Raw genomic sequence first — 25516 nt, 5'->3', positions numbered from 1 at the left:
TACTTGTCACTAGCTTCCTCAGAAATTTGGTGTTTTAATACCTCTGAAGATCTGTACTGAAATATGCAAAAATAACTATAGAGGGAATCAGGTTTCCATGTGGTGGGGCTAGTGGTACAGTTAGGATAAACATGAGAGTCTAAATAAGTCCATGGTTTAGAATGACAGTGACTCTATATTATCAGAAAAGAACATCCACTTCTCTGTTACAGCCTTTGGCTGTCTAGGATTATTCTTTTGTTTTGCTGCCAGTCACTACTTAATGTTGTGTAACCTACTTTACTTGATGTAAACTGTGGTAATATGTACCATATGCCTGTATTTAACATTTTATTATTTTTTACTAATGAATGGCATTTCCAAATTTGCATTTATAGACAGTATGGAATAGAATGAAAAGAAAAAACTTTAAATGAGACAATTGTTACTTGTAGGTAGCAGGAATAATTTACCACAACATATGATGGTAATTAAAGAAAATGATCTCAGCACCATAAGATGTAATTGTTTACTGTTAGATCTCTTTGTTTAGGGATAAATCGGTTGTACTGTGAAAAGCTTATTTGTTTATATCATTGATGTATGAGGTAAGGAGAAGTAGGGCACCAATTAAAAAAAATTAGATTAACTATATGGATAGCTTGTCTGAAAGATCAATTTAAAATTTGCAAGTTACTCATTTTTTCCACCTTCACTTGGAAAAGTGGAAAGACTGTGGTGGCAACCGGAAAAGTTCTGTAAAACTTCTGTTGCTTTGTTTTCAAAATAGAATGCAGAATTTTTATCTGCCAGACTATGATAAATTGAAAACTGTATCAACAAAGTAATAATTTAAGACAATGTGCCTTATGTACCTCAAACTGGCTTAGATTTACTGAATTCTGAACAACTAGGGAGTTCAGTTCAAGTTAGCAGTGCATATACCTATGCAGTATCTCAGACTAACTGTACTGCCAGTGTGTTAACTAACTCTGAATTTCATGTTATGCAGCTCTCATTAACCTCCGATATCATCAGACTACCCTTGCCCATGTAACTTTTAAAGCTTCTAGAGCTTTAGTTTAACAAAATGGACTTCTAGAACCAGCTTTAGCATTGATTTTATGGAGCACATTTACTCATTATTTCAACAATGAGCAATTGGCCAAATGGAATCAGATAGCTATTGCTTAGCTTAGACATTAGAACAGAAAACAATTATAAAGAATTAAGTATATCTTGGTTAATCTCATGCTCTACTGGTACACTTAAGTGTAGATGTGAAATAAACAAATGTCCCTTGGCAGTCTTTAGTGTGGTAATACACCTTTTAGTTTAAAGCAGCATATTCTGCAAACAACACTGACATTGACCACATTGAATTTTAAATTATGTCAATTACTCTGCAGTGTCTCAATCCATGAAAATATTTGCGGGCTTCTCTTAGGCTTTCATTGTCTCTGAGAAGTCAAGTCCAGCAAATATACAGCAAGGCCCTATGTTTATCTTTCATATAACATGTCAAAAATGTCAAAGCCAGTTTGAGCACAGCCAGAATTAATTACAATTACAATCTGCAACCTCAAACTATAAAGTTTGAACCACATTGTAATCTCTTTCCAAAGAATACGACTCAGTTATTCCCTCTAGAAGCTTATACCTTGGCCAAGTAGAGGGTGGCTCTTCTGGAGTTTTCAAGATTCTGAGGATTAACTTTGCCCAGTAATAAACTAAGCAGCTATGACTTAAGAGACTAGGAGATGACTAGGAGAGCCACAAAGATGATCAGGGGACTGGAGCACCTCCCCCACGAAGACAGGCTGAGGGAGCTGAGCTTGTTCAGCCTGGAGAAAAGAAGGCTGCAGGGTGACCTCACTGCAGCCTTTCAGTACCTAAAGGGAGCCTACAGACAGGAGGGGAGTCAACTCTTTGAAAGGGTAGATAACTGCAGGACAGGGGAAATGTTTGAAGTTGAGGGAGGGAAGATTTAGGTTGGATGTCAGGGGGAAGTTCTTTAGAGAGAGTGGTGAGGTGCTGGAACAGGCTGTCCAGAGAGGTTATGGATGCCCCGTCCCTGGAGGTGTTCAAGGCCAGATTGGATGGGGCCCTGGGCAGCCTGGTCTAGTATTACATGGGGAGGTTGGTGGCCCTGCCACTGGCAGGGGGGTTGGAGATTTGTGAGCTCCCTCTTCCAACCCTGGCCATTCTGTGATTCTGTGAACGTTTGCTGCCCACTGGGATCTGGCCATCAGGAAGGTCATGTGGCTGAGAGGGTCATGCCACGGTGCCAGTGAGCCAAGGCAGAGCCACCAGCTCAGATCTGGCCAGGCCAGGGAAGTTGAGGAATGAAACCCTGTCAGTAGTGGTACTTATTTGAGTGAGGGCCGGTAGGTCCTGGTCTGGGAGGAAGAGGAATGACAGAATTACTGTGCCTGTTAACGCACTTCAGAGTTGCACTGTGCTAGGAAGTTGCTCTGTGATTTTATGCACAACCAGAGACATATATTTTTCTACTTTCATGCCCAATGCTTTCCTTTCTGGCTAATGAATTCTGCAGTTCAGTACACAGTTGGTGTGCATACCAGCCTTGTATCTTCAATACTCCTTCTCAGTTCTGTTTGGAAGAAAATGTCCTGTCATGACACGTTACATACAGTTACATGAGTGAATAATTCTCTGTGACCGCTCTTCATAATTTTGTGTTGTGCTAATGTTAAATAAGAAACTAGGTACTGAACTTAGCTTCAATGTAAGGCATGATCCTTTTCAGATTAGAAGACCACCTATGTTTTATTTAATTGGCCTTTCATGTTTATTTTTTAAACATTCTTGAATGTACTTAACTCTTCAAGATCCATGTTTTTCATGTGTCATCAAGGCATCTTCTTTATCTTCTTCCTCTCTTGATACAACAGCTTTTGATACCAAGTAACCTTTTGCTTTAGAAATTCAGTTTCTGGGGAATATATTTACCCCTTTCACTCTCATTAAATGAGAATAAAGCACTTGTATATTTGTCACTGGATACAAATAAGAGAAAGCTGTGGTCTTAAAACAAAATTGATACATAAAACAATCTTCTTTCCACTGATCTTTCCTGCTCTCCCATCTCAAATTGCAAATTAAAAAATTAAAACCCAGATGCACTTATATAACATTACAACACTTTTAAACTTAAGAAAACATAAGCTAAACCACTGTTTTGCTGGACTTTGATGAAAGATAAACTTGGCCTAAGCACTGCCTTTGGGAGTGTTTCTGTTGGGATTTTTTGGGTGGTTATCTGGCTTTGTTTGTTAGGACTTATTAAGTACTGATATTATATTAACTCATCTGAGTTACAGCGTTATTTCTTTTGTAACTGGAGATCAGCGCAGGAGGTAGAAAATATCTTGTTTCAGAACTGCTACTAGGACGTCAGTAGCGGGTGTCAGCAGGACACTGGGCATGAACATGAGATTCAAATCATGCTCTTGCAAGGCAGGGCTGGTACATAACAGGATTGTTGAATAAACACTTGTGCAACAATGTGGCATGTTTCAGTGCCTGAAATAATGTTCAGAATACCCTGCTCTGGTTTAAAAGCAGAAATGTGAAAAGAAAGACAAACTTGTATGATTCTCTTGCAGAACTGAACAGAAAGTACAAAACAGTATAATATTTTCCTGAATCTTGTACACTGTGGTCAATATGCTGAATTAACTTCATAATTTCTGCTGACAGCTGTTTACACTGGTTCTAATAATAAGCACTTTTTTTAAAAGTCAGTGCTTGTCTTGCAGTTGATATGACTACCTACCTCTCTTTCTTTTGTTTGCGTTCATTAATTTCATCTTATTATCTGCTATTTCATTTATTTTTATTTTTATTTTTATTTATTTATTTATTTTTACGTAGAAATAAAACATGGAGGGAAGTAAAATAACATTCTAATCAACAATCTCAAATGTCCTACATTTTAATATACCCTTACCTTTCCTTGAATGGCAAATTAATTTCTCCTTCTGCCTGTAAAATTTAGGATGTGATTAAAGTGAGCGTATGCAATAAAGATACTAATCCATGGTAGATTTTTCAAATAATACTTATGGTTATAACAAAAGCTTACTGTGCTGGCATTGGACCAATACTGCTTTATATGGACAAAGGGAAAGACAGAACTTCACTCATTACATTATAAGCTGTTCATAATAAGAAAGGTTTAGAATTCCCTAATCTCAGGATTTACCAAATGATATTTAATGTATTCCAGATGCTTCAATTAATCTTTCCAAAGACATTAAAGTTTTCCATATTCTCCAAATCCATCTATCAGTATCCCTTCAGTTTCAGAGGAACTATTGTGGGTCCTTGAGTATATTTTCTGTTTTGTATTTTTGAAGGTAAATTGTTTATTGATTATTCAAAGTTAATTCTGTTCATTGATCAGTCACTGGGGGAAAAACTACGTAATTATTAGGACTAAATTATTGTCAGACAAACTATTTTATAATCAATGGAAAGTTTTAAAGGCTATAACATAAAAACAATGTTAAATTTGAAGTTATTGCATCAAATACAATAAATTCAATATATGCATATAAAATATTTATTTCCTCTAACTGATTACTATTCTGTTAAATTGCTACTTTTGACTTTAATTTGGATGCTATTCATAATCCTTTGGCAAGAGCATGACCATGGGTATATCTACTTAACCAGCTCTTCGTTGCAGACCACTGGCTATTGCAAACTGTTATTTTGAATGCTATGCTTTCTTCAGAGAGCCTAAACTCTGAATCACAGAATCACACAGAATCAGAGAATTGTAGGGATTGGAAGGGACCTCTAGAGGTCATCGAGTCCAACCCCCCTGCCAAAGCAGGTTCCCTACACCAGGTCGCACAAGTAAGTGTCCAGGCGGGTTTTGAATATCTCCAGAGAAGGGACTCCACAACCCCCCTGGGCAGCCTGTTCCAGTGCTCCGTCACCCTCACTGTAAAGAAGTTCTTGTGCACATTTGTGTGGAACTTCCTATGCTCCAGTTTCTGGCCGTTTCCTCTTGTCCTGTCTCCACACACTGCTGAAAAGAGTCTGGCCTCACCACTCTGCTCGCTCTACCTTAGATATTTATAGACCTGGATCAGGTCCCCTGTCAGTCTTCTTTTCACTCCAGTTCACGTAGCCTTTCTAATGTAGACAGTGCATAGAAACTGGTCATCATGCTGGACAGGAGGCCACTTAGAGTAGCCCCAGTCTATGGCATAACTTTCATGCAGAGTGAAACACCATCTCACACTCATGGATTTTCTGCAGTAGTCAGTCTTTATGTAAGCCTTTGGCAGGCACTATAATTGGAGGAAAAAAAAACTATTTTTTGCTTGTTGGATTAGTGTTTGAGGAAAATCAATTGTCTGAAGGGAACCTATTCCTCCTTCTCCAGGAGTGTCCCAACAGTGGGAGTGAAGCACTATATTTGGGGCTCCCCCAACAGTGCTGCCAACAATGCCTGCCTTTTACTAGAACTCCAAAGTTTACCTGCACCTACAGAACTAGAGAATTACAGTCTTCGTAGAGTAGAGCTTCCCTCTCTTCTGAAGACTGTAATTATTTTCTTGTAAAGGATTTCTTGTGAGGATTTGAATCTTGGTACCATCACTGTTTTAATCTGCAGCTATTTTTGAGATGCCTCTGAAATCATGATCGTAGGGACGGGTATCAGAGAAAGCCAAGGAGTGGGTTGTATGATACTATCTCTCTTACTTTGTTTTGGATTCTGTTTTGTTATTGTTTTGTTGCTGTTTTTTCCTGCCTTGAAGCAGGAAAAATTTTGAATGAAATAATTCTCTAAGTTTGCTCAAATCTTACTGGATTATTTCTAAAGGTAGAGATAGATTTCCCTTGCTCAGGGCATACCGCTGAGTACAGATGTATGCTGACAGGTCACTATTTAGTTTTTATGCTCCAGAAAGAACAAGGCATCTTCTGTTCCTGTTATGCCTCATGTGCTGGAGTTGAATGAACAAATAAAACTCTGGGATGAATGTATACCTAGGCTTTCATACAGGGCTCTTAGCATTATTGCTGTGTAAGTTCCAGAGGAGAAAATCAGTTTACACTTGAATGTAGAGTAGAAGTAATAGTACCTACATAGCGTGTGACTGTATCACTTGATTCGATGTATTTACATGTTTCTGGGAAAGTGTTTAATTCTTCAGTCTCTTGGGTTTAGTTTGGAGCCTGACTTTTGTATATACAAAATCTGTGGGAAAATTTAAATTGTCTTCATTTTTCTATTTAAAGGAAGACTTAGAGCCAAAATACTATTTCATCACCACTTTTTATTTGTTGATAAATATCTTCTGAACTTATAACACTGCATATTATAAGATTATTAATACAAAATAGTAGATATTATTAAAAAAATTCTACAGGAGGGACTGAATATTGGATGCATTTCAGAGAAGACACCCTGGGAGAATTTTTCCCTTCCAAAGAAGTGATGTGGAACAATATTTTGCCATTCAAAACTTGATATTGTGTGTGGTTGCTTTATTCTCACAAGAAGAGTGTGCATGTGTGTATAGGTAAGTAGGATTCATTAGTACATTTTGTGTCACTGGCTAGCAAGGGTTTTGACTCTAACTTTAGCGTTCAATGAACAGTAAAGGCAATACTACCTACAGTTGATGAATGTGACTTAGAATGAGCTAGACTTATCCAAACTGGATTTCTAGTTATATTGAGATTCGCAGAAAAAAGCTTTTGTGACCTCCCAGCTGTGACAGAAAAAAAAACACAACAAAACAAACAACTATTTAATTAATCAATTTACCATGGTATTTGTGGTATCCTCAATGATTCCTTATACTTAGAAGTGAGATAAGCTCTTCAAAAAGAGTAAATGTTTTCTGCTTATTCCTAGTTATTGATTTTAGAACTGCTATAAGTGGTAATGAAGAGCAACCTTAGAACTGTTTGTGCCTCTGTATGGGTGCCAGAAGAATCTCTATATTTATCTCTTAGCACTTGTCACAAGGATTCTACTTGTCTCAACTTATGCAAAATGGCTGATTGTTTAGGCATGTCATGATGTATGTTATTTATCTGATAAATTTAATTTCACAGGAGAAAATCACATGATATTTACTGTAGTCCTGTTCTTGTTATATTTCCACAAGTGCTGGCACTCAGTTCTGGTAGTTGTATATCCAAAAACTTTATGTCAATTTTGTGAAATACTGATCATTGTAACAACCTTTTTTCTCCCTCTCTACTTTTTCCTGACTTTAAGGTAATGCAGTTAACATGATCTTAAAAATAACTGCTGCCTCACCATTGCTGATTATTGGGGCAGGCTATGAAAGTTATATTAGCTATTTTCTTTTTCAGTGCAACATTAATATTATAATACAAGCCTTTGTCAAAGAAAATAGCTGAAGAAAAATGTTGCAATTCAAATAGGAAGCTGTTCAAAAGGTCTTTCATGCATGATCACATCTAGGAGCAAAAGCCTTATAGCTCTGTAGGAAGGTGCAAAAGTGTGTGTTCTTTTGGCAAAACATAACCTGAGGTTTTGCTGAGTTCATCTACTCTTGATCCAAATGTCTTTCTTACTCTCCAGGAGACACAAATGGGCATAGGTGGAATTTCTTTTGAGATGTCACAATTTCAGTCTTCCAAGAAATCTCTTTGTCTCTATTTCCAATACTGGAAATTTTTTTCATTGATCCATATGCAGTGATGGAATTGTTTTTTATTATTCTCTTTTTATGGACTACTTTTTCATTATTTTAGCAAATTGAAGAAGTTTGTGGGGAATGGCAAATGGAGTAAATAGGTTTTGTTTTCACACTTAGTATCTATCTGGGAGATTTGGTAACTTATGCCAATCCTATAATAATAAAAATAATTTGAATTATATTTGCACAAGCATTAAACATTTACAGAATTTTTCAAAGCAGAACTCTGGACATCTTAAATTTTTAAATACTATGGCCAAAACCAATTACATTACATTTCTTATGCTTCTAAAGGCAATAGGTGTAACACTGTAAGCTTATGGCTTCTTCCTCGTTTGTACTTTGAATCCTATAATATTTGCTATTATACTAGCACATAGCTATTTATACATGGTCTCTGAATTACATCTAAATTAAGCTGATCTTTATCAAGCGTGTTCTTTCTTACCACTTCATCTGACAGCTTTAATACTTAGGCATCTGGCATCAGCTAATAAGGTATTACTATATCACTAGTATACCAAAAAATGTCTTTGAGCATTCTTTCAGCTTGTGCCTGTTAAAAGTAGGAGAGGGAAAGGTTTTCTGTACAAGAGAAATGTAGTAAATGCTATATGGTGTTACAGGATTAACAGCTGTGTGGGCCTGTAGTTTCTGTGTAGAAAACATGCTATTGGCATTGCACTATGCAATGGTTTGGATTAAGAAGGAAATTTGTGACAGGTTCTTCCTGAAATCTGTCATATTGCCGTGAAAGTAGTATTTCTGTAGGGCAAACCTATGAATTCCCTCTATGAAGTTTTTTTGTTTGTGCAAAATATTCAGCAGCATTAGTGCAAGGGGCATTCGGTGCTTTTATTTCAGCTCAAAGACCAGCAGTTTTTGTTTGTGTGCTGAAGCAAGGCAATGCTATTTGTTTATCATATTTAGTATTCTTTGAGGACTAGATAATCCTCAATTCTAGTAGATAAGCCTAAAAAGGATTTGATTCTCTTAAAAAAAAAAAAAAAAAAAAAAAAGTAGTCATTTTCTCCACCTACTTCTTTCTTTTTCTTTTTCCTTTTCTTTTCTTTTTCTTTTTCTTTTTCTTTTCCTTTTTTCTTTTTTCTTTTTCTTTTTCCTTTTTCTTTTTTTTCTTTTTCTTTTCTTTTTCTTTTTCTTTTTCTTTTTCTTTTTCTTTTTCTTTTTCTTTTTTTTCTTTTCTTTTTCTTTTTCTTTTTCTTTTTCTTTTTCTTTTTCTTTTTCTTTTTCTTTTTTTTAAGTTGGGGGGGGTTGTAAGGGAATAGTATGTTCTTTTATTTTTATGATTTGTTGTACTGTATTCATCCTCTAGTATGGTAGATATTCTCGCTGGCTGATCTTCAGTATGATGTAAAATATCAAAAGAACATTTATAAGTTCTGATCAAGGTGAAGTGTCAATCCACTTATTTGTCATTGCTTTCTTCAAAATGACAGTGGTTTGGGGATTTTTTTTTTATTTGACAAAATCTAGTTGCAAAATTCTGGAATTATCCTTGTTGCTTAAACTCTGAAGTGCTGAGCAATCTGAGTTTTTGCTGCTCTTTAGCATATTACTGGAGTCAGATTAATTAAAACATATAATAAGCATAACATAAGAATAAATTAAAACATAAAAATAAAACATGAGGAGAGCTCTGTTTACATGACAAATATACAAATGTTGCCAAAGATTAATGCCTGTGTTATGCACAAAATATTGTGAAACTGTCCAAGTGAAAATGATGAGTCTGCCTTCTGATACCAGTATGTAAACTTTTAAAATATTCATTAATATTTTTATACATATTAATATGGTTATACATTTTACACATACATAGTTTACATACATTTATGTATTTGTTCAAGAAATGGGCATATGTCCTTTGGAATTATTTTTCAAAATAGAAAGATAGCATTAAGTATAACTTTGCTTATGAGAGTTGTTCTAGGTTAGCTATTTTATAAATCTAAATTAAGATCTTCATACAAGAAACCAAGCAGAACAAAATTGTCATGGTTCACCCAAACAAGGAAAAATGTGCTTGAAAGAAATAAAAAAGCTATTACCATTTTGCTGCGTGCTTTCCATAGAGCACAGTGGTGTGTCAAGCAGAAGAAAGTGGCCATTAATAGAGAAGCAAACCATTGTTTGGTGCTGTGCATGATAATTTTATGTAAAATGCAGAAGATAAAAATTTAAATGTGTCTGAAAGGGAATACTCTGGCATAGTTTTGATACATCCATTTCAGCTAAAACCTGTTTTGCATCATCACACAAACACACCTATCTAGGTGCATATTACAATGAATTTCCATTGATAATTTAGCTGTAAGAACACCTTACAGTGTATTTTATTGCACATATATTTGTAGGATAACAACATGGACTAAATGCCTTAGTTTAATTCAGAGCTTTCTGCTAAATGCTGTACTGGAATGTAATAAGTAGCGTTAATGACTGCAGAGAGAGTTCCACCCGAATAAATATTTTCAGTAAAGCTGAACTAGAATTAAGGTACAAGCAGTAAAGTTTGCTCAGTTGTATTTGATAGAATCATGAATCACTCTCATCCTGTGAAAAAAAAAAAATAATGTCCTCTGTAGGAAGCATCATTTCATAAGCAAAAAAACAGATTGTAGAAAACTGCTCTGGCAGAAATGTAAGTTCTTAAATAGCCGTTGCATCATCCAGGAAATTCAAATAGGCAATCCATGCCAAACAGAGAATAATGTAGTCTGTTTATCAAATGGCTTCTACATTAGAAACCTGGTTCTCACATGCTTTGGCAAAGATACAAGTTAACAATAAGTTACAAAACATAGCATGCAGCTTTCTTAAATGATTGCTTTTCCTGTGATGTTCCTACATCAGGTGATAGCTTCTACATTCACTTCATTTTCCACTTCATAGTTTTCCCTCAGTTGTGTAGTCTGGGAAATGCAAAATATATTGTGAATACTTCAGAGTGCTCACAAAAGGCCATATATTTCATTTCCAAGGTCCTCAGTGCCTTTAACACTTGGACTTTTCTCAATCACTTTCTGCAAGAATAAGTTGAAAAGTGAGAAGTTTTCTTTAAACGGAGCTGTTTGTGGTACAAAGGAGAATGCATAGCTGAAGCTGAAGTTGTTAGCTTACTGCTCCTGAATATGACAGTGGCTATATTTTAAATGTCTGATGGTCTTGATAACAACTGCTGGCAGACTTTGGGACCATTCTAAAAGATTTCTTTACACAAATATTCTTAGATACTTGCTTTTTAAAAATATATCCTCACTTTCCCCAGTTATAAAGATATGTCATGTTCAGCTGTTGTAAAGATTTTCAAAGATACCAAACTTTCCCTTCACTTATCTGTGTTACAGCATAGGCAGAAATCTCTGGTAAATGCAGACTAAGATAGGCTTTAATTTTAACATTTTAACATTAATTTGACATTACGAGTTACATTGCTTAATGCCATTTGTGCCAATATGTAAACTGAGGAGTAAAACTGAAGAGACATAAGGCCAAATTCACATCAAGTCATGAACATTAATAGTTAAGAGAATGCACTGCATGTTAAAAGAATAAATGATTTCATGTATGAAGAGCACTGCTCATTGTCATTTTTAGAACTCTCAGTTACATGACTGATGCTTTTCTGTTTATTCGACAGAAGGAGTTATACTGTTAAACAGTGGTATTGGAGAGAAGATCCAAGGCAAGGCATTTTTTTGAGGAAACTAAAAAAGAAACAATCATGTTTGTTATGCTTTATTTCCATTAGATGTATGCCAATTAAATTGCATTACTAATAATGTGTTTTAAAAACAAAACATAAATGCAATTCCTTACCACCCTATCCACCATGTGAAAAACCTGTCTTTGTCCTTCAGAAATTGAACAAGATACTCGCTGTCAGGACCAAATCACCTGAATGATAGTTGAGTTCAAGCTTTCTGTTCCAAAAGTAGCACCCAACTTTCAAACTGATGCATATGCTCATGCAATATACTGGTCAGGAGATGCAAATTCTAATCATTGTTTTTCCTTCTCTCACTGGAATGATTTATTTAATGATTTATGATTTAATATGATTTAATTTTCAACCTTAACTAAGCTTAGAACCTCTTTACCATATTACCTAAGAATTGTGATATTACCAGAAAAAAATTATGGCCTTAGTAATTCTTGCAAGGATCTGATCCTTTTCAGCAAAAGAAGTTGTGTACATAGTTGTGTACATAGCCTGCCCATCCTATCCATCAGAACCTCTGCATGTTTCTGTATCTGAGCCAAGATTTCAAAGGGAAATGGGAAGGAACAGCGGAGTCAGGATGACAAAACACATTCTTATCTTTGTTGCTTGATAGAATATGTCTAAAAAGTGTCTTCTAGATTGTAAAATATTACTGAAATAAATAGAAAATAAAATTGCTTAAACTTCTGCTGTGGAAGTGCCTCAAAATCTAGGTATTTTAGCTCCCTTCATTTGCTCTTTTATTTGCAATGAAACCTGAGGACATAGAGTTTTACAGAAACTACTGGATGTACCCCTGACCTGCACTAGTATACAGGTCAGAGCTTCCTGCATCCCATCTCAATTCAGTGGTGCTGAACTCAGCTCTCAGTGGGTACTAAAACAAGTGCTGTTTGTTTTTTCATCCCTGAAGTTTTTGTCACTGATTAATTCTCACAGCTTAGTGTTCCTGCTAATTAGATGATGATTTAATAATTGATTTCTAGCTGTTTGCTAATTAAATAAATGAATCATATATGCACACTTTTAATTTTATCTGATTTCAAAGAGTGCGATCAGAGCCATTGCAAACAGGCAGGAAGAAATGATTTCAGTGTACATGCATAATCTTGAAAACCATGTATAAATGCTTCTCAGATGTTTTAAGTGCTGTAGATTTATCTACTTGAGCTGAAAGTGCTGCCAGTAACTGATCAGAGCAGCTCTTATTTAACCTAATCTAATGAAAATTTTACCTGAATAGCTAAAAGGTAGGGAATGGGATTTCTCAGATATAAATTGCATTCCAGGCTTTTTTCCCGAGCGGCCTTGGCCAAATTTCCACATGTATCAAGCATGTGCCACCTGTGGTGACATAAATTAGACGTGGGCTATCCAAAATCTGTCAGCATCTACTAATGCTTACATTTCTGCATCTGTATTTATTCTTCATTCTCAGTTTATGTTGTAAGTGTAAATCATTTGAGTTTTAGTCAAACATTATCCACTGTGAGAGCAATAAGTAAAAGCTAGATGAATGTCTTCATTGTCCATATGCCATTGAATTTTAACTCTATTTATATGGGATCTAAACTGCACCTAAATCTTATGTATATAATTCCTGGTGCAGTTATAGGAGATCTTTGCTTAACCATCACCATTCTCCATGCTTTTTGATCTCTCCTAAACCTCCCTAACATTAAGATTCTCCTCCTGGACTTTTGGAAGTAAAAGAGATAAAAGACATACAAAATATTTTCATTCCTTTCTCTGTATAGGACGTAAAGATGATTTTGAATTCAATTGAAAACAGAACCTGTTTAAATGGATTTGAAAGTGGAAGAAAATTCATCTTAGTGTAGAGAAATGTGGGCTTTGCCTTTCCAGTGTGGACACAGATGTGAACAGCAGTGATGAAGCAGAGAGTTCTGCATGTAAGGAGATGTGAGCTGTTGAAAGCGCAGACCCACAGCCGGGAGGTCACATTATTATCTGTTATTGTGACCTGCAGAGAGATGGAATGCACCTGCTGTAAGGGAAATAAATGGATAAGGAGATTCACTTTTACTTTTCACTTCTAAATCGCCCTGGCAGCTGGCCAGACACAAGTGTAGCCTAGGTAGCAACTTCCACACAAATGAGAAGCTGCAGGTTCATTTCTCAGATGTAAAATTGGCCTGAAGTACATTAATACCTTTGCTACATGCCCAGCATCTTTCCTCACACATACTGCATAGTCCCTAAGTGGATGCCCTTTTTTTTACCAGCCAGGAATTGTTGTGAAGTGTTGGTAAGAAACGTTTTGTTTGGAACTGGAGTGTACTAAAGTGCTCCAGTGCTAAGCTAAAGCAATGGCTGGTTAAGTGCTTTGCTGAACCATATCCCACCAATTGCAGCTATGCATCATAGGCCTGTTAGTTTTCAAGAGTGCTCTTTGTTGGTTTTTGTTGTTGTTGTTGTTGTTTGCTACAGCTCCTATTAACTCAAATTTTGAGTTGTTGATCAGGTTTAATCTCGCATTCTCTGATCCCACTCCTGCCCTGGCATCGTGGTGGCCTGCAGCCAAGAACTCATGTAGGACAGGAGTCAGGGTTAGCGATCATCTTAGATTTGCAGCAGCTTTTATGTTGTGGAGGTGTTTCAGGGGTGAGTAATGACAGGAAAATATGGACTGTAAGAGGTCAGAGGAACAGAAGAGCAACTAGTGAGTTATCCCACAAAATTGCCAGGGGAAGTTGCAGCCCTGCCTGTAGCTAAACCACTATAAAGTGCCTGAGTTGTTCCTGCATAAGTCTGTTCAAATGTCTAACTCAAGCAAATTTTCAGAAAATACATCTAAATAATGGCTCAAAGAGCAGAGAGTACAGAGAGATGAAGGATGGGAAGAGATTTTCTGAATTTATTTGTTCTACGTTGTTGTGATGAGATTCTCTGTGCCAGTTTGATGATGCAGAGCAGCCATAAAGCTGATTTAACAACATGGTTTTGCTGGATTTACTGCTTCACCATAAGCAGTGTAAAACAACTGGAGCTTTCTGAGGAATCAGGCTTGTTTGTTTAATTTTGCTTTGTGCACTTCAACTTTACTCTCTATACTTTATAGCAACATTATTAATGATTAAAACTTGAGAAGCATTCATCTTTGTTTATAGCAGAAGCTGAAATAATTTGGGAAAAAAATGTTTCCCTCTAATTTTCTTCAACATTTTCAATTAAACTATGTTTGAATTTTAAATCTCTTGGGATTCGTGCTTCATTATATTTTCTCAGCATCGTATGTGTGTCATCTCCTGAGAACTGATTTCCCCAGGGATAAGAGTCACTTTACATATTGTTTAAATATGAGACAGTAAAGAACAACTGCATTCAACAAACAATAAGGAAAAACATGCAGTAGAAGTAAAGTCATAACTGTGGGCGGCTATAATTACTGTGTATTGTCCTCTTATATCTCTGCTTTGCCTCAGCTATCCTCCTACATACTTTTCAGTGCAAACGTTGTACTTAACTGTAACTTATATACATACTGGACCAGTTCTTCAGCAAACAGTCTCTGATGATGATGGAGAAACTGGAAAATAATTCTGTTGTGAGTCCTGACAAAGACTTTGGACTATTTCCAATTGAACTCAAAGATGATTTTAGCAATTTAAACTGCGGAAATGAAATCTCAGTGTGAAAAAAATTATTCTCTGGATTTCTTAGTGGCACCTTGGAAAGCTTTGATTCTCTCTAAACCTTCATTTGAGTGAAAGTATTTGGCATTTTCATTTTTTTTGCATTTATTCCTCCACTACTTTTTTTAGTGACATGTAAGTGATATATAGCTAAATCTGGACTCTCTCTCTTTTTTTTTTTTTAATTACATCTGATTAGAACTGTGTTATGAGGTAGCTGTGTGAGCCAGAAATTCAAAAGTCGGTCCTATGGCTTTATGTTCAAATGGAACAACTTCACAGAATCGTAGGGATTGGAAGGGACCTCCAGAGATCATCAAGTCCAACCCCCCTGCCAAAGCAGAAGTCAACAAAAGTCCACAATGCAGGAATGATAGATGTGCAGTGTTTGCAGGGAAAACAGAGCAGAAGTTTCATAGATCAAAAAAGCCGTATATTCTCCATCAGAAATCAAATCATACTGATTTTTTTCAAAACTAATAAATAAAGTTCTACACTGTTTATTTACCCATGGATTTGAAAAAATTGCTTTTAAGTGAAATACAGCTTATTCACACTAACAATATATTGAACTTAAGTAGAAAATTTGTTTTCAGGGCTTTTGATAACTACTTAGTTATTAAGAGAAATTCTAATGGGAAATAAGCTCATTATTACATTCTGACACTGAAAACAATAATTCTGTTCCTTCATTAAGCAAGTACCAATAAGTTCTATTTCCCATCTGAAGTATTTTTTCTAAGTCATATTATTACAAATATCTACAATAAATCCTGCTTTCTTTTGAAGTTGCAAGTAGGTATACTAATCTGGAGAAACTTCTTATTACCTCCTTTTTTATTATGCTGATTAGAATGTCATTAAATTTGATTTTAAGGAATGTGTCATTTGGATCCATTAAAGAAAAGGCACCATCTGTGAATTTAGCAGAATTTGTACAACTTTTAGAATGTGTCTATGTATAGCTTTCACACAGTTCCATATCAATTTCTGCAAAGTTAGTGAGTCATTTTATAGTAGTGTTTTGATATATACTCATGAGCATAAAAAGATCCCTTTGTTGTTACATGAAAGGAAAGTTCAGCACAATTTATCTTACTTTACAAACAGGTTTCTTAAAGGAAAGTAAGGAGACCTTTTGGATATCCAGGATGGTTTTTGCCATTTATTTATTTGAAGCCACAGTGTCAGCTTTTATTATGCTTTTCAACTTTTCTCCCTGCTGACCCTGCCATGCATCTGGATCCCTAGCATGAGCCTCTGTGTGCATCCTGGGAGCAACTAGGCCTAGCTCTGTGCTCTGACCCAGCAAGGCCACAACATGTGTCCATGCTGAAATGGCATAAAGCTGCCCTGGTATTTCCCTTTTCTATGTGAAAGAAAGCTGCAGTCCAATCCACGCTCCTTACACATGCAGGAGGGGGTTCTGATCTGCTAAGACAATATGGAGCACACTGATTATCACTGGGCAGAGAAACAGCAGTTTGTTTGTTGCTTTTGTTTTCATTTTATTTATTTTCACTTTTAGCTTACTGGGAGCTTGCTCCAAAATCTGGTGAATCTTCTTGGAGGCTTCAGAAGCTTTGGCTGCAGTTAAATAGGCAGTATCTTACTGTCAGTTCCAGAAGAGTGAGTGCCAAAATACACCTTTCAGAAGAATAACTTTGGGATTTGGAAAGTTGCCTGCTCTCTCATGTATGACCTTTTAAACTTCCTCTGTTATCATGAATTATTTACACTTGCTTAGGTAAATTTGAACAAATTTTGTTCCTTTTTTCTTTGATGTTTATTACAGGGCTTACAATGTAAAATGTAAAGAGGCTTTGGTAGTTACTTCATTTTTTTTTCTTTTTTTGGAGGCACAGCAAAAGCAGACTTAAGGTCCTGAAAGTATTGAAGTAGTACCAAATGTATCGTGCCGCTCCATGCATAACATGTTGAAACAAACTTATAAAATGAATGTGTGCTGTTTTCTGTGAAAACGTGCTTCCTTTAAAAAGAAAAAAATCCTTGAAAATAGTTTTACAGAGGAGCTTGAATCTAAGAACAATCTTGGAACATAGCTATAATTGCTTATGAATATTCTAATTATAAAGAAGGCAGCGGTAAATCATCTTGTCTTCATAGAGAAAGAGAAGTATAGTGGGATGAAGACTGTGGGTGGGTAATCAGGACTGTAAAATTTGAAATCCTCCACTTTGCCATTGACATTCTGTCTGACTTTCAGCAGTCATTGTTACTTTTCTTGCTTCAGATCTTTCAAATATCTTGATAATAGAAATAATCAGCTTAGAGGTATACTGAATAGTTGCAAAATGCTTTTAAACTCTTAACACGAAATATGCAAAGATAAAACAAAATTATTAACTTACTAATTAGTAATTTTCTTCATTTACTTATGCTTTTCTAAATTGAAATGGAAGTTATTTTTTCAATGGTTTCTTGATGAAAATTACTAAAAATAAAAACTTTTGAATGATCTTATGCGGACGCAGACAAAAAAAAAGTAATACAACTTTTTCTTTATTAAGTTTTGTAGTTTTTCTTTTGTTCTATACTGATTTTTATTACTATTAAAGTAAGAATAAGAGTAGTTAATTTACCAATTCCCATTAATAGACTGTTCAATAACATCTAAAGTAGTACAGCAGAAAAGTACTAGACTTTCAGTAAATTATTCCAAAGGAGCTGAATTCTGTGTAACCAGAGGAGTCTAGAGAAGAGTTTTCAGTCTTTGGCAATTGCCTGTTTGTTTTCTGCCATGATTGAATGTATCTTACATTTGTTTTTTGCATTTTTTAAAAATATGTGTAATGAATCAAATGGAAGTGTAGAGACCTAAGTAGTATTGAGAAGATAATAAAAAGCCCATACAAATACATAATATACACAGTGTACACGTTAGAAGTACACAGAAGTCTAGTGAGGCTTGAAATGCAAGCGGAAAATGCATCTTTTTTTTTTTTTTTTTTCCTCCCTCTTCCTTTTTAATTTTTCATTGTTTACTCTAGCGTCATGATAGTCACCAGTTCAGTCAACTGCCACACAAATTCATTCAGGAGCTTCCAGTGCTGAAACTGTTCTGTGGTAAAATACTGAGTTTGTTTGGTATAAGAACAGCGCAGGGTGGAATTTGTTCCACTTACTCTTTGCTGGTTCACTTCACCTGAGAGGACCACATTCCTTATATTTTGTTTTCTAATGACATTATCGTTTGTGATTAGCTGGTTGGTGTTTTGTGCAGTCTTGTCTTACCTGCTTGCTGCTGCCTGAATTTAACTGTTACATGAATTAATGTTAGCAACTGATGTGTGACTTTATCTCATGTTTTATCAAACAGCCTACAAAAACCTGATAAGGTAATTGCAGGTGAAGCAGTGCATGTAATCTCTGAAGATGCTGGCTAATTTCTAAAAGCAGTGCTCAAACAGTGGTTTAGTCCTTTTAAGTAATAGAATACTTAGAACAAGATCCACAATATACTTCTTACACTTCTTACTTCTTACACAATTTTAAAACATCCTCCAAAATATTTATGACATTTTGTGGAAGGAGTATGTCTTCATATGGAGTGTTATAGATAATAGCAGTTACAGTAAACCATACAATAACATTTAAAGCTCCATAAAGTAAAATACTCCAGATACTTTAGCCTGGGAGAGGAAAAAAAAATCATTAATAATGTAGGAGCTCCCTTAACATACAAAAGTAAATTAGATTATGAGAGTGAAATAGGTGTCAATTAACCATATTTACCTTCCATTTTTAGATGTATTGTTACTGACTTTCACTGAAGCAGTAATAAAACATGGAAATAGTGAGATAGATTCCAAGCCTTTTTATTGTGTGTTTCTTCTGTAACATGTTTCAGCTGACATCTACTGCTTTCCCTTGTACCCAAGCTGTACCACTTTGTGAACCACAGTTTGTAATTTAGCTTTACAGCATAAATCTTACTGGTGTTTATGTGAAAGTGGAATTTATGTCTTTGAACTTCTGTCGGGAAGAGGAGACGCATCTTCAGCACTTTTACCCAAGTACAGGCAGTGCCCACGAGGCCAGCAATTACATCTGAGACACAGAAATAAAATGCCAGAGCACACAGCCTTCAGTGTCAGCACCTTAGCACTAACACTAACACAGTGGCAAAAGAAGTCAATAACAATGCACAAAACCTGTATGGCAGCCCCTGTGAGGTGATGGCCATCAGATTTAACTCTCCAGTGCTATATTGCAATGGGTGTAGTACCCTTAATTAACCACTACCAGCCAAAACACATGGACTTAAACACCAAATTTACAAGTTATACAAATCAAGCACAGAAGAATTCTAAATCTTTATTATATAATGAATACAACTTCATGAAGCGTAATAATGTAAGGAATCTGTTTTGAATTCCTTTGTTGTTCATTGTTTTCTAATGAAATAATGAAAGTATTCATATATTTATACTCTGTCAGTGATTAAAATTGAACATATTTAAGGAAGAAGCTTCAGATTTTCCTTTCAAAATACAGTGCATGACTTTTATGTGCTATGTCACAACGGGATTCTGTTTAATACATCTTCAGTAATTGTTGTCAAAAGATAGAATATTTAATGTCAGATAGTCCCAAGAAAGCATTTTCTCCTGCCTCTTATTTCTACTTCAATTCCTGCTTTTTTCCTCACAAGTCTGTACAATTTGTATCATGGGTAGACATTCTGACTCTTAGCAAAATTATGCTGCTGGACTGTGCAGCAGTCAAGTATGAGCAGGCTTGTTAATCAGTTTCTGTGTGATGTATGCATACCAAATATGTGCATAGTATACATATACGTACAGAATAAGTGTATACACTTATTTTAGTATTTTAGTAAGATAATATAGTGTTTCTGTTAAAGATGTGAATCCAGAATTAATTGTAGTAAAATATAACTTATCCTTTTGCTTCACTAATGTACATTTATAGATATTTCACTTTTTTGAAGATATTAAAGTACAATAACACCACCGACAAAAATAAATCGAAAAAAGGTAAAAGAACTCCATGTTTAACAATCTTATTTTTTAAAATGCTTTGAATTGTCTCCTGTGAGACAACGCAAATGACGCTGTTTTTAAGGACATTTCTTGGAAACAAGTTCCACATAAACTTTTTTAGAGCGGTTGAATTAATAGCAAAAACAAATTTGGATTTCAGTAGAAAAACAGAAACCATGGGAACAACAAACAGTCATGGCACCCTAATCACTCTGGGCAAAAAAAAAAAAAATGTGCTTCAGGGAGAACTTTCATATTTCATGCATATTTTATTTTCTTCATTTGATGTGAGGAAAATCAGAGAAATTGATGCAGTCTGTGAATCCAAAATTAAAACCAAACGTGTATAATGAAGTCAGACAATTCATCAGTTGGAATAAGTGTGCATCTCTCTAAAAAGGAAATGAATAAAACCAGGACATGACCTTTTTTGTACATAACAGATGCTATGCTGAAATTATCTTCTCCAATCTGTTTCATAGCTAAATATGTGACCTATTTGTCATTTTTCATATGTCATGAGTTCACATTTTTTTAGCTGTATCAAAATTGTAGATTTCTCCTAGCTTTTGTGGAGTTCAGAGGAAGGAATTGTTTATCAAGTTATCCAGCGGACACCCTGGCAACATTCAGCATGTGTGAAAATGAGGAAAAGTGAACAGCAGAATTGCTGGAAGAGCAACAGGTATCCAGTTTCAGTATAGTTAAGCTAAGTGAGGAGCTGTTCAAGCAAACCTTCGTAACTGAGTTTTCCTGTTACTAGGCAGAACTGTTAGGGAAAGAAGTAAATACATATCTGTTACATGAGATTGCAGCTGTACAGGAGCCTTATTCATGAATTTACTAGCCTGAATTCACACTACCAAATACTAACTCTTTCACAAAGACAGAACTAATGTTGGCAGGAAATTAGGCACATTTTAAGCACCTCTTGTTCTTTCACAGGTGTTTTCCTTATGACTGTAACAGATACATGCTGTTAATAGATGAAGCCTATTCTTGTGGTCCAGTTTTGCCACTTGAAGCAGACAACAGAGAGCTGTTTGCCCCACTAGTGTAAAGTTCAGCAGCAAAATAGCCACAGGGTATGTGCTGAGTCCCCATCAAAGCCTACCAAAGAGGAATGTTCCTTCCAAGTGAATGGTTAGTTAGAAAGTGAATGTCTCCTTGCCAGAGGATAAATGCAAGTAGTACATCTTTTCAACCAAATTAAAAAAACAGAGAATTATTAAAGGAGGAAGGGGATTGGGTATCATCATATCTGTAAGATATAAGTAGAACATAGGAATTAGGGGAATAGGAGACTATTATGGTAGGAAGAATTGGACAGAGAAAAAGGAGCTAGGAAAAAGATTTAGTCTTATGTTCACAATGCCTCTCTCTTCTACATGTCTTGGAAAAGCTTGTCCAGGGTCCTTGATTCTGAAGAGGATATTTATTTAGTGGCAGTTCTTCTAGTTCTGCATTGTTGATATAGTGAACTCAAACCTCTCTGAATTACTGATTTTGTAGGCAAACATTATAGAAATATAATACCTGTAACTGGTGACGTTGGAAACCATTCACATGCAGCCAGCTTGAATCTTTACTTAAGCCTACACAAACTTTTGCACTGTATGGGGTGTGCATCTGTTTAGGACACTCTACTTATGTTCTCTGCATTCCCCCCTTTTGATAGGTTTCCAAGAAAATGGGAACAGACTGTTTTTCTGTTCAAGATATAAGAGCTTACTTTTTAGATATCTGAAGGCTGAAATTCTGCCTCATACTCTGTGCTTATGTGGCACATATAAACAACTAAGTATCTAGTAGCGGACAGCATGGAATTGTGAAAGACGTGTCCTGCCTGACTAACCAGATCTTCTTCTATGACATAATGATCCATTTACATGAGGGTAAGGTTGTGCATGTTGTTTACCTGGCTTTTAGTAAAGTGTTTGTCATTGTTTCCCACAGTATTCTGGAGAAATTGTCTGTTCATGGTTTACACAGGTGTATAGTTTGCTGGGTATAGAACAGTGTGGATGTAGTCATAGTGAATGGAGTCAGTCCAGTTTGTGACCAGTCACTAGTGCCATTCCTCAAGGCTCAGTGTTGGGATCAGTTTTGTTTAATACTTTTATCAGTGATCAGGATAAGGGCATCAAGTGCACTCTCAGTAATTTTGCAGATGATGCCAAGTTAGGTGGGACCGTAGGTCAGCTTCAGAGTAGAAAGGCCCAACATCAGGATATGAATAGGCTGGATCAGCTGAGACCAGTCATAGAATGTCCCAAGTTGGAAGGGACCTCAAGGATCATGAATCTCCAAGCCCCCTGCCACATGCAGGGCCACCAACTTCCCCATGTAATACTAGACCAGGCTGCCCAGGGCCCCATCCAATCTGGCCTTGAACACCTCCAGGGACGGGGCATCCATAACCTCTCTGGACAGCCTGTTCCAGCACCTCACCACTCTCTCTAAAGAACTTCCCCCTGACATCCAACCTAAATCTTCCTTCCCTCAACTTCAAACATTTCCTCTTGTCCTGCTGTTATCTACCCTTTCAAAGAGTTGACTCCCCTCCTGTTTATAGGCTCCCTTTAGGTACTGAAAGGCTGCAGTGAGGTCACCCTGCAGCCTTCTTTTCTCCAGGCTGAACAAGCTCAGCTCCCTCAGCCTGTCTTCGTAGGGGAGGTGGTCCAGTCCCCTGATCATCTTCATGGCTCTCCTCTGCACCCTCTCCAACAGCTCTCTGTCTTTCTTGTAGTGGGGGCTCCAGACCTGGACACAGTACTCCAGATGGGGCCTCACAAGAGCAGAGTAGAGGGGCACAATCACCTCTCTGTCCCTGCTGGCCAACCTTCTTCTGATGGAGACCAGGATACCATTTGCTTTCCAAGCTGCAAGAGCACACTGCTGGTTCATGTTAAGTTTATCATCCATCAGGACCCCCAGGTCCTTCTCTGCAGGGCTGCTCCCAAGGGCTGCTCCTTCCAGTCTGTATAGATGCCTGGGATTCCTCCGACCCAAGTGCAAAACCTTGCACTTTGCTGTGTTGAACCTCATTAAGCTCACCCAGGCCCACCTTTCAAGCCTTTTGATGTCCCTCTGAATGACATCCCTTCCTTCCACTGTGTCAACCGTACTACTCAGCTTGGTGTCATCAGCAAACTTGCTGAGGGTGCACTCGATTCTGTCGTTGATGTCACTGATAAAGATGTTAAAGAGCACCGGTCCCAAGACAGACCCCTGGGGGACGACGCTGGTTACTGGCCTCCATCTGGACATAGAACCATTGATGACCACCCTCTGTGCGGCCTTTTCACCAATTTCTTATTCACTGAGTGGTCCGGTCCACCCATCAAATCCACATCCCTCCAATTTGGCAATAAGGATGTGATGGGGGATCATGTCAAAAGCCTTGCTCAAGTCCAGGTAAATGACATCAGTCGCCTTTCCCTTGTCCACCAATGCCGTCACTCCACTCCATCATAGAAGGCCACCAGATTGATTAAGAATGACCTTTCCCTGGTGAAGCTGTGCTGGCTGTCTTAAATCACATGCTTATTCCTCATGTGATCAAGCATGTCATCCAGAAGGATCTGTTCCATGATCTTCCCAGGTACAGAGGTGAGACTCACTGGCCTGTAGTTCCCCCGGTCCTCCTTGCTCCCTTTCTTGTAAATGGGAGTGACATGACCTTTTCTCGAGACCTCGCCTGACAGCCACAACTTTTCAAATATGATGGAGAGCAGCTCGGCAACCACCTCAGCCAGCTCCTTCAAAACGTTGGGATGCATGCCATCTGGCCCCATAGACTTGTACACATTCAGTCCCATGAAGCAGTCTCAGATTTGCTCCCAACTCTTACAGTGGGGGGGAGTGGCTGAAAAGTTGCCCAGCAGGAAAGGAGTTAGGATTGCCAGTAAATACCAGTGTGACCAAGAAGGCCAATGGCACTGGACTTCATCAGAAATGGTGTGACCAGCAAGACTAGGGAAGTGATTTTCCCTAGTGTGGTACTTTTGATTCTGCACCTGAAGTAGTGTGTTCATTTTTGGGCTCCTCACTACAAAAAGTATACTGACTTGCCCAAGTAAGTAAGTTGAGTCCCTGTGGAATCGAGGGGAAGGCCAACATACTGGACATCCTTCATGATTCATTACCTATTATTTAGCCTTCTAAAGCAAGAAGGTTACTTAACAATATGACATTTTACATGTGACTTATTTACAAAAGCTGGTATGTACAAAATAGAACACAAGTTCCTACTAAGTTTGTTAACTTTGTGTCTGACAAAAAGAAAAAAAATCTGGCTTACAGGCTCCTTGTTTTATAGTTGAGTTGACAACAGTTGCTATCATTTCCTTGGAAGCCTGAATTATTTACTCTGCTTCTAGCTCCACAATTTCTTAGTTTTCCAAAGCTCCAAAAGATTTAGTATTCCCTCATCTCTCTGCCCTTTACTTTAGTTGTTATGTGCTGAACAGAGCCTAGGAGAAGGTATTTATGATTTGCTTGGGTTCTCCTAAGTAACTTCCTTTCTTTACTTTCTGTGTCTGAAAACCTGTTAGATTTGATTCCATAGCAATTTGCTTTGATTGCAAACAAACACAAGTCAGGACTACATAAAAAAATCTAGAAAATATGTTGTGTATTTTCATAACTATTCAGCATCCTATTGTTCAGCTGGATATTGCTTTTTGCCTCAGTAGAAGTTAAATTTGAAGATGTCCAGAAAGGTATTGCTAACAAAATAATAAATAAGTAAATAAACAAGCAATCTCTCCTGCAGTCTAGATAAGAGGAATGTCTTCTACCAAAACAGTCAGTTGAATGGCGCTAAGAGAGGACTCCTCAGCTCTGGTAGTGGTTTACTGAAATAGTTAAATATCTATGTGTCAGTCGTATTACAAGACACTCGTTTAAAAAAAGATTAAAAAATAAAATAAAATAAGAGGGGTTGGACAGAAAGAGACAGTGTGTGAAAAGCTGAGAAGCAAGAAACCTTCTACTTGCAGGAGATTGCTGCAAGTAGCTGGGGAGTTCTTTGTCACTATCAAAAAAGAAAAAATCAAACTTTCCTCAGCTGTGAAATGTTAAAGTATGTCTACACCATTTTGTACATTTTTGTACATCCCTCATTTAACATAGAGAAATCGTTAAATTTCACCAACTTATTTTTGTGGTTATCTAAAATACTCCAAATTAAGGAGCAAATGCCTATATGATTGACATATAAGACATCAGGTGATTGAGCATCTGTTTTTTCTTTCATTGGTTTTTCCTAGTGGATGACTCTACTCCATTACGATGTATGGCTTTTCGCTTGTTTCCAAACACTCATTTCAACTTCAGGCCACTAACTCCTGTGCTCTTCTCTGTCAGAATGACAATCCTGTTAATATT

The 25516-nt window shown here is 36.8% G+C and overlaps 1 protein-coding gene across 8 annotated transcripts in view; it reads left to right on the top strand.

Annotated features, from left to right (window-relative positions):
- CHRM3 (cholinergic receptor muscarinic 3) overlaps positions 1-25516 on the top strand; it is a 257815-nt gene that overhangs the window by 151633 nt on the left and 80666 nt on the right. For 2 of the 8 annotated variants that reach the window (XM_085219659.1, XM_085219661.1), the window contains exon 2: positions 16630-16848. The exons of 5 other annotated variants lie outside the window; for them this stretch is intronic. In XM_085219659.1, coding sequence (XP_085075785.1) covers positions 16826-16848 — 23 coding nt within the window. In that variant the 5' untranslated portion in view covers positions 16630-16825. The remainder of the gene's footprint in view (positions 1-16629; positions 16849-25516) is intronic. One more of the 8 variants, XM_085219662.1, reaches the window with a different exon arrangement.

The sequence above is a fragment of the Meleagris gallopavo genome, chromosome 2 (genome assembly GCF_905368555.1).
Source record: "Meleagris gallopavo chromosome 2, MGAL_WU_HG_1.1, whole genome shotgun sequence".
Lineage (NCBI taxonomy): Eukaryota > Metazoa > Chordata > Aves > Galliformes > Phasianidae > Meleagris > Meleagris gallopavo.
This window is presented reverse-complemented; position numbering and strand designations above follow the sequence as displayed.